Source organism: Gnatocerus cornutus, unplaced genomic scaffold (assembly GCF_029298725.1).
Source record: "Gnatocerus cornutus isolate USDA-ARS CGAHR unplaced genomic scaffold, icGnaCorn1.1 ctg00000144.1, whole genome shotgun sequence".
NCBI lineage: Eukaryota > Metazoa > Arthropoda > Insecta > Coleoptera > Tenebrionidae > Gnatocerus > Gnatocerus cornutus.
In genome coordinates this window covers 31,651-44,434 of record NW_028275484.1, presented here as the reverse complement: position 1 = coordinate 44,434, position 12,784 = coordinate 31,651, and the positions used below count along the sequence as shown (strand labels likewise).

At 32.3% G+C, this 12,784-nt stretch overlaps 1 protein-coding gene and 1 long non-coding RNA gene across 3 annotated transcripts; both read right to left on the bottom strand.

Annotated features, from left to right (window-relative positions):
* Positions 1-1,744: 1,744 nt before the first annotated feature.
* On the bottom strand, positions 1,745-5,251 carry LOC148165918 (uncharacterized). Its single transcript, XM_088049602.1, has 6 exons — positions 5,174-5,251; positions 3,394-3,729; positions 3,020-3,187; positions 2,409-2,966; positions 2,244-2,351; positions 1,745-2,185 (listed from the first exon to the last, which is right to left on the bottom strand). The coding sequence occupies exons 2-6, from the start codon at positions 3,683-3,685 to the stop codon at positions 2,118-2,120; spliced, it is 1,194 nt and encodes a 397-aa protein (XP_087905728.1). The 5' UTR covers positions 3,686-3,729; positions 5,174-5,251; the 3' UTR covers positions 1,745-2,117.
* Positions 5,252-6,670: 1,419 nt separating this feature from the next.
* Positions 6,671-11,481, bottom strand: LOC148165917 (uncharacterized). Of its 2 annotated transcripts, none has more exons than XR_015771082.1 (8): positions 11,219-11,481; positions 11,057-11,163; positions 10,866-11,008; positions 10,570-10,812; positions 7,844-8,221; positions 7,526-7,788; positions 6,927-7,172; positions 6,671-6,864 (listed from the first exon to the last, which is right to left on the bottom strand). It is a non-coding gene; the product is annotated as an uncharacterized LOC148165917 (long non-coding RNA). The 2 variants fall into 2 exon arrangements; XR_015771083.1 differs by having other exon boundaries at positions 7,536-7,788.
* Positions 11,482-12,784: the final 1,303 nt, after the last annotated feature.

Genomic DNA, 12,784 nt, shown 5'->3' with positions numbered 1-12,784 from the left:
CACTTGCTGCCTCGCACAGAATTTCCTCAAACACATTCATTTTTATCAAAAACACTGAATGCACCGAACACCGAAGGGACGAAAAATTAGTGACATAAATAAACAACAAAACAAGTGACGATTATTTACTATGCAACGCATTTATAAAGCTTATACGATTTTATTTCATTATTGAAATTTCGTGAGTATATTTCATACCAATTGATAGTGTGGCCCCCATTTTAGTGCTAAAGAGTATATACACATTGAGCAGTGTATTGTACTATGCTAGGAAATTTTGGAAAAGTTGGTATTACTTGTAAAGTAATGAAGTAGAGGGGGATAACGCAGTCAAAGTTTTAATTGATGACATTTTCTGGTTTACAAAAAGTGGATTGTAAGCGGATGAAAATGCTTGCGCCAACGTTAAAAAAACCAATTTCGGTCTTCATTTGCTCTGTACCAATGTGTAAGTTGACATTTAAGGTTTCACATGAGGGTCATTATTTTGTTTAAAATTTTAGAGCATAAACTATTGACGAGAGTTCAATGGTTACAAAGGAATATTGTCTGGCCACCATGAACTTCACTGTTCTGTAAGTTTCACCATTCAAGAAAGGTAGACCTAATTTTTGGTGTATTTCAGGCCACATTCAATTTCTTTCTATTTGATAGTTTGGTTATTGTAAAGTTTGTTTGGTGTACACATACGATATCGTTAAAAAAAGTGATCACTTTTGTAAAGGAAAACACTTTTGGAACCGTCTAATTGCTACAAATCTTAAAAATGCACCATTAAAGGGACACAACTTTGTTACACTTCTTTGCAATGGGAAGTTTTGTGCTAACAACCGCACCTCAGAGTGAATCCCATGACAATTGGTCATAATTTGAAAAAAGACGACATTTTATTTCCTACACTAAATCAACATGAAATCTTTGATATGTGTGGTATAGACGTATTCAAATTCAGCAATTCAAAATCCTCGATGGTTGAGGTAGTTAGAATTTACCTAAATACGAATTGAACACTTTATAGTTGACTATGTAAACATTAAAAGCTTTGCTAAATTCTCCATGTGTTTCACTTCTAACCAGTTCTTCTAATAAGTTAACAACTTAAATATTTCAGTCATACAACTGCTGGCCACGCAAACTTTATAATTTTATTGTCAACAACTAGAAAAATAATCCACTTCTTTGAAAACCATTCAAAAGCCATTCCAATTTTGAAATAACTTCAAATTTCCGTAAATACGGGAGCCAATTGTCAATGTTTACAAATGATGACGTTTTTGTCAAAGTGCTGTCACACAAGGTCGTCAACTTTTGGTGTATAAAAATGTCCCTATGAAGTACATTCCTCCACACAATTTTTTGGGATAGTCCCAAATTTCGGGCCAAGTTTGACATTTGGACCTCATTATCAACTGGTATGAAGTATAGATACATTATAAATTATTATTTACAAGTGAGGAACAAATAAAATATTCAACAATACACGCAATGTAACGGGTTTTTACTGGCTACAGAAGGTAACTGGCTCGCCTGGCGACTCGCCAGTTATACCCTTCTGACCCCAGTAAAAACTCCTTTACATTTGCTTGTAATGTTAATAACTATTACTCGTTTACTTAATACAACATTTTTATACGGAGGATTACAGTAATTTTTTCCTATAATTTTTATTAATACAAATTAGTACATATAATATAAAAAATATGACAATTTGCTGAAAGTTTAATATCATCTAAATATAATATCACAGGAATGTAATAATCTAATAATAATCTCAATTACAAACAATAAAACAATGGATAAGATTCTTTATCTTAAAAGTAAAAATTAAATTAAATATCATTTTTGTATATTTTTAGGATGTCTTTCTTTAGTTTGGACCAGTTATAGTATATCCGGTGAGAGATTGGAAGATTTCGACAGTTGACATATAGCTTGGCAGCAAATTATGGTACAAAATACACTAAAAAACACTAAATTCCTACGTGAACTGGCTTGACAGTAAATAAGTCGGCTTATTTTGTTATTTTAAATTTCGCGCGTAAATGTAGTGATTTTTCTGTCATTCAAACTCTCACTGTACGAACTATAGGTAGAAGTCATCAATACAAGCAGGCACTTCAGAGAGCATTATTAAGAAACTGGAAAAATAGAGCCAGTACGAGGAACACAGACGGCTTTATGATTTCTAAAACAAAAAGAGCATAATAATATTCCATTTAAAAATCAAATATAAATAAACTTACTACTTGATTTTGACGATTGTTTTAAACATTCTCCTGTTACTTTATCGCAATTGTCAGAACAGGGACAGGTTTTCTTACAGGATGGACCCCATGTTCCATTTTGACAAGCTAAAATAATTCGATTTCTGTTATTACCAACCAAAATCAAAGAGTCTAATTACTTACTCTCTTTGCATGACGCTCCTTGAGACCCCCAAGCACAATAACAATCAGAACGAGTGTTTTCACAAATCTGATACTCTTCACAAAATTTTCTGTCAGATCCTAAAATATCTTGGCACTTTAGGTTGCAGTTTTGCCCCAGTTCGCCAGCATTGCAAAGAGATGGTGAGCTTCTTTTAAGTGAATCCATTAAAGAATTATTTTCATTTAAAGTTTGACAAGTTTTGTTGGCAGTGACTTTTTCCGATGGCAGTTTTCTTTTAAAAACTGTGGGACATTCTCTCAGGTCGATAGCCCAAAATCCTTGCATGTATGGTCCGTCAGTTTGTCTAGACAAAGTTATGTTTATTCCGGATTGTGAAGAAATTTCTAGATGCTTCCACGCGTTCAGACTGCCGACGGCGGACTCTTTTTCTCCTGAAAGAGATTGCAATTTTCCAGTGTTGTTAACTTCAAGTCGACAATGTGGACATAAATTAGCATACAACATCAAACACGAAATTTTTGGTAACTGTACTATTGTTGGCCTTGTAGAAATTTGATCTGCTACTTGTACTTCGTCTAAAAGAAAAAAATGAATAAGCCCAAAATTTACACATTTTAGAGTAACTTGCAGTTATGTATTTTCCAGTATGTTTTTTCTGTGGTTTTCACTACAATTTGAGTAAGATTCAAACCTATATATCTGTGAATAATATCATTGTTTTGTAATATATTAATGGTGCTATTTTCCAAATAAACTGTGTAGTGGACCCAAGTGTTCGATTTTATAAACTTCGAAACTTCCAAGTATTCGATTTTATTTTATAGACTTTCAAACTCTTTTGCCTTCTTTTCGCCTTCAACAAAGAAAAAAGCAACTCTTCCGGGTGAATATATGGATATGGAAACCGACTTAAAAGGTTTGAACTTTTCATTATTCGTAAAATTTGTTGGAAAGTCTAAAAATTCTCATTATCATTTACATAATTACAATTTTTTTACTTACTTTCCCATCTCCGATCAGTAACAGGTAATGAAAATATATCTATCAAATTTCTTTTCTTCCACTCAGAATTGTTAAAAAACAAGGGTGTGTCTTGGGGAATTTCAATTATTGGTGGCTGCAGAAACATGGTTAAATTGTTATTGTTGGTGGCACAAATTATCTCGGATTCTTTGGTAAGTGTGATTATTTCTTCGCATGATACCCTGCTGTCATCTGGTAAAAGACTTAAAGCTGCCACCATTCCAATCAAGCAGTACAAAAGTTTTCGCGTTTGTTCGAGTAATAAATGCATTGTAGTTCTTTGAATCTCGTGTTTTTGGTGAATTCCAAAATAATCTAAAACAAATACGTAAACGTTTAATATGTTACAAAACCAATGTAGAAAGAAAGTTGTATTAAATAAGCAAATTAGAAAGAATAACATTAAAAAACTTGATTTAGAGTTTTTTTCGATACAAGTTTCATAAAACTAGTTTTTGAATATAACACATGTGTTCATTTTGATTTGTTGTCTAGTCACCTTTGACCGAAATTGACGTCCGCTTTTTCTTTACTATAATTTTGACGTTTAGAACTAAAAACATTGTAAATCTGTGAATTCAATAAATATTCTTGTTTCCGGTTGCTTATTAACACTTTTAGAGCTCTTTAATTGGATAGATTTAGGTTTTATACTTGAAAAGAAAGCTTCTTTGTGAGCAAACTGTCATCATGATCATATACCACAATCTCTTCGACATGACTTTACCCAAAATTTCTTAGCCTATTAGACAACAATTTAAAATAAACACATGTTACTATATGTAACACAATGTATAAAATAAATAATATCGACATTGATATTTTCGGATATTCACAACAATTATTGCCGTTTTTTAAATACCCAAAAATCAAATATTTTAAAGTAGGTACGGGGTTAAGTCTAGAGCCATATTCCACTTTTGAAAACCCATCAATCAAGATCAAGATCTAAAAACACAAACTGAACAAACTCAGCTTATGCAACCCATTTTGATGTTTAGTGTTTAATCCGAATCTGTTCAAGTTGAAGCAATTTGATAACGGATATCTCGTGCGAGATTATCAGTGACATTTGTTTTATCTGAAACTCTGATAAGCTTTATCATTTGTTTTTTTTGACCGGTAACTCTTTGAATACTTATTGCCTATTTGTACATAGCATAGCGAAAACTAAGATGCGTTTTAAATTCCAAGTACCTCTACGTTTTATAGGTACAAATTGATGAAAGTTGAGTCATACTCTTAACTGATCGAAGTTGCATAGAGGTACTAAATTGCCTATTTAACATTTTAGTTTACAAAATAGGGGTGCGTCTTAAGTTTATTATTAAAAAAATAAACAGGAAATTTTTCAGAACAAAGATCGTTTCTTGCATCCTGAGAGTGAATTTGCAAAAAACGCATTACATTTTAAAATAGATTATTCAAATTTAAAATTAATTTATTTTATAAATAATATTCAAATACTCGAACACTATTATTAATTTAATACAGTAAAAGTGTTTTTGTTTTTTTAAAATGTAATTTCTTCCGATGATTCATAATATTCTCATAATCTCTCACCTAGGTACTGTAGGAATCAACGATTTCAAAGGGCGCAATCGTTAGTTTTTATTTCTCGAAATTCTATTGACAAAGTAAAGTAACTATAGTAATATTTCAAAGTTAACTAAATCTATTACAGTACATATAATTTTTTTTTAATTAAATTGCGTGGTATTTTTTTTAACTGCACTTATTAGAAAACGCAAGAACTTACCTAAATATAATCTTGAACTTGTCACAAAATTCACTCAGTTCTTGTGAACGCTATCACTTCAAATGTTGTAATAACTTTCGCGCCGGCTCAATTTATACTATTTGTTATCATCTATACTGTAATCTATGTTGGAATAAAACTTCTACGATAAAAAAGGAATCTACCTTTTTCATAATTATGTCTGATGTTTTAAAACTTTACAGTTAACTCGTCTAGGAAGTATGAAGTTTATGTCACAATTTACGGTTGACATAATCATTTTATTATTTTAGTTTCTTTTTTAATGGGTAAATTTATTTAGAATGAAAAATATAGTAGGCAATTTAACTTATTTTAAATGGAAGGTGTTTCATTATATTATTACACAGCGTGTCCTAGAACTCGCGCTCCAAAGAAAAAAAGGCAACAATGAACCAAAATATCGAAACTCAAATTTTTTAACTCAAAAAAATAATTGAGATAAGACGAAAAAAACGGTAGCCAATCCTGAAGCTGAACAAAATTGAACCAATTGAAAGCGTATCAAGATGGCAGGTAAAATTCCATCTAAAATTGTTGAAAACGTTGCAAAAGCCATTGAAAGTTTATTGCCAACAAAATCTAAAGATTTATACGATAAAGAATACGAAAAATTCACAACATGGATAACTCATTTGACATAACCTCAAAACAACACGCGCGCACAGCGGAGCATGCGAACTGCAAAACATGAATGTGTTACAACCTCAAAACATTACAACCAGTTTATTTATTTAGGCACTTTTTGAATTTGAGTGTTTGATGATAATTGAGTTTAAATGCAATTTGAATCTGGCGGGCAAAGAAAGCAAGTCGATTCGTAGCCAGTCGCTGTTTGTTGTGAAGTTGCTAAGACACCTTAATGCCCTAGGGCGTAAGTGTACCTCTAATGTACCGCAAATCCGAGCCATAAAGAGCCAATAATTAAACGGTAAGACATAAAATTCATAATACCATAGTTACCGTCTCATAATAGCACACTTGCCATTAATCTATAATATTCAACGTTTTCATGCAAACGAAAGCAACTCCAAAGACCAAAATTAACAACATTCTGAAGATCTGCATTTATTTATATTAATTCTAACATAAAATATCTTGGAAAATGCTTTTCTCGCTGTTTCATCGCGTTCAAAACTTCCGTCCAAAACTGGAAATTTGCAGAACTGTTGAGTGGTAACATTGCCACCTTCGTACATGTTTCGATAAAGCTTTGTATTTACTACGGATATTAAGTAATTCATAAAAAACTCGGACGTTAACAAGTAACGTCCTCGTTCATTATGAATTACTTAATATCCTTCTCAAATAAATAGCTATTATTTGTTCATTTGTAAACATCAGTTTATCAAATCACTGTATGCACCTTGAAAATGTCTCATAACTGGCAAGGCAGTAAAGCTTTAAAACGCAAGCCAGTAAAATTTCACGCCTGCTCTCATATAACTTCGAACGTCAAAATTATTGAAGTGACAGCCAAATTTTTGAACACTTTAATTATTATTATTAACATTAGAAAATTCTGTTTTATTACTATCGTGTACATTAAATATCATAGTACAGTTGGTATTTCCATTAATATTGAAAATTCCAGGCAGTGCAGATGTTAGTTTTCCTGTGCTTGAACTTGTACCCTCGGTGCAAGCAGATGGCTGGGATTCTGAACGTAGAAACTTTATAAAATATAAAAATGAAAAGTTAATACATTGACAATTTAAGTTTTTCAAAAATAAACCTGCGAACATCAATGTTTTCTTTAAGTTCCATACAACTCTTCAACATTGACCATTTTGACCACAAAGAATTAGACTTGAACTTGTCGCTCAAATTGTTGAGGTAAGCCAGTACAACCTCTTCGGTAACGGAGGTCACTTCCTTCTTTTTCTGCCACTTTTTGAATTCTTTGTATTCGTTCTCGTATCTTGACAAGGATTTTTTTGGCATAGAATTTCCTCAGACACATCCATTTTTATCCAAATCACTGAATGCACCGAACACCGAATTAGTGACATAAATAAGCTCATACGATTTTATTTCATTATTGAAATTTCGTGAGTAGATAGATACATTATAAATTATTATTTACAAGTGAGGAACAAATAAACACAGTTACAGAAGGTAACTGGCTGGCCTAGCGGCTCGCCAGTTATACCCTTCTGACGCCAGTAAAAACTCCTTTACATTGCTTGTAATGTTAATAACTATTTTATTTTATCCTCAATTGTAATAGTAACAATAACATGTTAGCAACGGATTGCGTTAAGGCTCATTTAACAACACTAGTAACGTAAAAAAATAACTATTACAACACTGCTTTTTTATTTGTCACATTACCAACACTAACGTTGTAAAGCTCCTCTCGCCTGCAACGTCCAAGAATTCAAAAAATTACAGCTACTTTTACAGCCAAATAGTCTTCAGGGGCATCTTTTAAAAATGTATTGATCTCTTCTCGTGTAAATATACGGGCTAGCTTTGGTGAGTATCCTGAACGATTTCGCTTCAAAGGAAGAAATGTCCACATTTTCATGGGAGAGCAACATTTTTGTCAACATGGAGATTTTTGTCCAAACAGAAGACGGTTTGAACTTCCCTGACTAAAAAAAGCCTTCAATTAAGCATCTTCTGAATAATTAGCACAGAAAAACTTACCAGTTCCGAAACATAGGCCAACATTACGTGTTCGATAATACCTGTTGCTCTGTTGGTGTGCTGCCACTGTTTAGATATATCCAGTTCTTTTTTATATCTGTCTACAGACTCGTTGGGTATCAATTTTAAGCGGGCTGCATCAGCTTTTTCTATCTAGCGATGGGGCAGGGGGCGGAGCTCCCCCGGTAAGTTATTCCATTATAAATGATTAAGGCCGGTAAAGCAGGTGACAATATGTTTTGTTGCGAGAATTCCGTGACTTCCCAGTTGTGCTAAGCCCGGACCTGACTAGATAAAGGTGTTCCGGAAGGGGTAAGTCAAGTAGCATTGTGTTGGTAGTTAGAAGTATCCTTTCAAGGAAAGAAAATGAGTACGACCCTGTAACGAGGGTTGGTTTCGTAAATTCAGCATTTAAGCGTAAAAAAATCGAATTACATACGTATTCATTTACTATTCTTTAGGAGCATTGAAAAAAATGTGAATTTACACAATAAAATTATCAAAGGTTGTTTGTGAATCGTTTTCGTAGAGACGGTTAGCAATTATTTGTTTACGTTGTTAAGCACATTTTTTCACGTTTGTAAAAATCCGTTCAGAAAATGAGTGAAGATATTAAAAGACTAGCAGAACATGCAGAACTGCGATTAATTCTGAATCTACCCGACGCTGAGAAATATACTGGTCATGCTTTCCGACGAACTTCACACGATTATGGCAAACAGTGGTAAAATAAGCATCGATGAGTTGAAACGCAAGGGAGGTGGAAATCTTCGAGTGTGGCTAGTGGCTATATTGAAGAATCCACTTCAAACAAAATAGTTGTTTCTAAACGCATTGCTAGTGTTGTGAACACATTGGTTGCTAAATCAACTTCATCAAGAGCTATGGACGTCCAACAGAAAAATGAAATGAAAAAGCTTCTACTAGTTATGAATTAGAAGCCAGAAACAACTGTAACCAGATTAAAGCGACGGGCTTTGAAATTTCAAACAATAGTAATTGTAATTTTCATATATTATAAATAAAAATTGGTCCTGACTTTTCACTATTTCTTGTTACCTAGACAGTTTCATAATAACATAGCATAGTTGCCCTTAATCTATAATATTCAATAATATAATACTCAGCAATGTGAATTTTTGCGCTCTTAATACACAAATAGCTATTAAAATATGTGTAGTTGTACTTTGCCATCAGGTATAGAGGAACTAACGCGAGTTTCAAAATTTTGAAAAATATCCATCGATCTAGAAGCGGCGCCGGCGGTTTACCTCCAGAAAAATGTGTGCTTTAAGGCTTCACAAAATTCGATATTACTCTGTTGTCTGTGAAAAAAATCGGCTCAAATTTTGTGAAACTGCAGTTAAGATAGCAATTAATGTCGGGACGTTGAGTTTTTTTGAAAAAAAGTAATGACAGTATGATAAAAAAAATTGTTGAAAATCGTTAAATTTAATTTGGCCAAGTTTAGAACTAAATTATCTCAGGAAATAACATGCTTTTTGTAAAAAACTCTTTGTGCCGACACAGAACCATTCTTTAACAAAAAATATATCATGTTCGTTCTACTGTTAATCTTTTTATAATCATGTAGGATCTAATTTACATGAAGCTTGCATCGCCTACATTGTAGATAAATTGCGTATACATCTTAGGTTGGAACCAACACTCGGTGACCATGATGGTGGGCACAAAAATAACATGTGTACGATAATAAACGACTAACTTTCTTTCTATTGCCGATTTGGTCTCAAACATTCGGAATCGACTTGATGTGGATTTAAATTTCACAGTTTCGAATTTTATAATTTTAAATATTTATTGTAAAGCGGCTTGCATTTGTAAGGGACGCGTCAGGTGAAAATAATACCGTCCCGATTAATATTGGAACTTTAATGATGATATTTAAACAACAACTTAATTGTTAGGACCGAGTCGTCGCGCAATTCAAAATTTAACACAAACTCTTACACATTTTTACAAAACTGACCCTTTCAAAGCCATGAAACCTTTAAAATACAGTTTAAAAAAATACAAATATTAGATATGTAATTACAATTTACAATTACAATTTTATTTTTTTTTTAGTTTTACCTCGAATATAAGATAAACCCTTTGTCTTGAAACACGAAGAAGAAATTAATAAAATGAAAATTGTTAGGATTTAAATGTTTCTGTATGTGTGTAATGTGTTAGCTTTATTGATATTTATGACGAGATTGTGCTCGTTTCTCAAAGATGTTGATCTTCAGAACTAACAATTTTTTGTCCATTTAAAGAGTTAAAAACCCATCAATACCTAACGGCGAAAAGTATTAATTAACGTAGGTCTCCCTCTAATTAGAGGATCACTCCGTATAATTAATCTTACCATTTGATTTTGACGATCATTCTAAACATTTCTGGATATTTTATCGCAATTATCGGAACAATGGCACTTTTTTTGCACAGAATAAAGCTCATGTTCCATTTTGTCACGCTAAAATAATTCGACAATTACAATAAAAAAAAGTTTTCACAAATCAGACACTTTTCATGAGATTTTCTGCCAGAACTTAAAATATCTCTATTCTGTAGGCTGTAGTTTTGTCCCAATTCGCCAGAGATTGTAAGCTTTCTTTAAATGAAGTTATAAAAGAATAATATTTTTGTTTAAATTTTAAGAAGAGTTGTTGACAGAGACTTCTTCCGACGATAGTTTTCATGTTAAAACGGTGGAGTATTACCCCAGGTCAGTAGTCAAAGGTCCGTCAATTTCTCTTGACAAAGCAATGTTAATTCCGGATTCTGAGAAAATTTCTAGATGCTTCCACACTGCTGACGTCTTTTACCCTCAAACAGATCTCGGTTCTCTTGAGTTGGCAACTTCAAGTCAACAATGTGGACAGATATCAAAAACAAAGCTGTTAATATCTGTATTATTGTTGGTCTTCTAGTAATGCCATTTGCTACTAGTACCAGTATCTAGTCTAAAAGAGAAAATGGAGTAAATTAAAAATTTACACTTTTTGGAGAAACTTGCAGTGTTATATTTCCCGATAAGTTTTTTCTGTTGTTTTAACTACAATGTGAGTTGGACTCTAACACACTATCTACTATTGTGTGAATGTGAATATAAGGAAACAGTAACCGACATCAGATTGTTGGTAAAATTATCCGGGAAATCTAAAAAAAAAACTCATTTCTTTTAAGTAATTACAATTTTTCACTTACTTTTCTATCTTCGATCATAACAGAAAACCTTTGTCCTTTGTGTTGGTCTCACTAATAAACGCATTGAAATTCTTCTAATCTTGTTTTTTTTAGTAGAGTTTATTAACCTGTAATCCAAAACAAAAAGACATCAAATTTGCCCTAATGGGAGGAAATTCATACATAAATATGTATACTGCAACGTAGACAACAAAATCTATTTCAGTTGTGATACGACTTTCCTAATTTGTCGAAACAAAGTCCGTTTTGATTGCGTCAATAACATCGGATGCGTTAATAACTTCTACAAAAACTGGTTAAGCGCTTGTTCGCCATTTTAATACACCCTGCATTATGAATATAAGTGCACTAAATTGTTATTGAGCACAAACTTCAAACTTTTCACTGCAATTTTAGTGAAGGCATCTCTTTTAACTGATGTTGAACGTTTTGTGTTCAGATGTTGAAGCACTAGCTAACTCACACTATTTATCTTATCAGATAAGTAGATAATAAACATTGGATTGACAATTATTTAAACATTTCGATTAGTCATCTGGTGTAACAGCAAAACTGTCTTTAGAGAGTCAAAAGTGGAAGTATTTTGAAAATTGGAGTCAATGTTAAAGCTTAATTAATGTACAGTTTTTTGATAAGTAAACAACTCTCGTTTTGTCTAAATAAGTTAACTGTTTCTGAAGGATGCTGACACATAATTTAATCAAAAACGTCACTGAAATGTCAAACTTTCTAAGCATGGTTGCTATAGGAATGTCATTCTCGAAGAGCAAATGACGTGACATCTTAATTTAAATCTCTAATCTCTAATAAAATTTATACTCTATAACAAGGATTGACCCACAAGTGCAGATTATTCATTCCAAATTAGTTAACTTACTATACTTTTTCTACGACCGGGAATAAGACCCCACTATTACTCCTTGTTAAGAACCTATACCTCCGTGCAAATTGCAATTAGAAAAAAGCAGAAAAAGTCAAGGCACGTGCGCCTAATGAAAAGCATCATTTTTCATTCTTTATTGTTGTACTGAACACATTATTGGCAGCAATCATTGACAAGTTCAAATTAGTTTCCAATATTTAGGAAGTTGAAATTTATATCATCTATTGACTCTGGCGATGTCTTTTACAAAAACGAGGACTGGTTTTTGAAATTACGACCAAGGTACTGCTGGTACTATCTTCATTCGATTTATGCGATTAATACGAACAACGAACTAGAAGAACTGTTATTAATAAACTTTTTTTCATAACGTAATTCTTTTGTAATTTGTAAGATGGTAACAAAACTCGCAGTATGTCACAGTTTTGCAACTCCAAACCTGTACAATATCAACTGCAGAATTACGAATTCACAAATTACTACGTATACAATAATTTTGTGCTAAGTAACATTATATTAAGAATATAATAAATAATCTAACCACTTTTTTTATAGCTTTATATAGGTTAAATTAATAATTGAGTAAAGCTTTAATTAAATTAAAAGTAAAAATTTAAAAAAAATTAATAAACATAATATCACATCTCCGTCGCCTAAGCGGCAATTTCAGCTGTGAAAATATTTTGTTTCTACTTTTTCTCATATGAATTTTTCACGGAAATCTTTTTGGTGGAAATTATTTTTTATATTTTTGAATAGATTTAATCTTAAGCTAAAATTTGAAATCAAGTAATCATTTGTAATTCGATTTTTTTACGCTTAAATGCTGAATTTACGAAACCAAC

Coding starts and splice junctions, on each gene's coding strand:
- LOC148165918 (XM_088049602.1), bottom strand. CDS start 3,685: ATGCATTTATTACTCGAACAAACGCGAAAACTTTTGTACTGCTTGATT. Junction 3,188..3,393: donor TACTGATCGGAGATGGGAAA/GTAAGTAAAAAA, acceptor AATACTTGGAAG/TTTCGAAGTTTATAAAATCG. Junction 2,186..2,243: donor ACAATCGTCAAAATCAAGTA/GTAAGTTTATTT, acceptor TTTTTGTTTTAG/AAATCATAAAGCCGTCTGTG.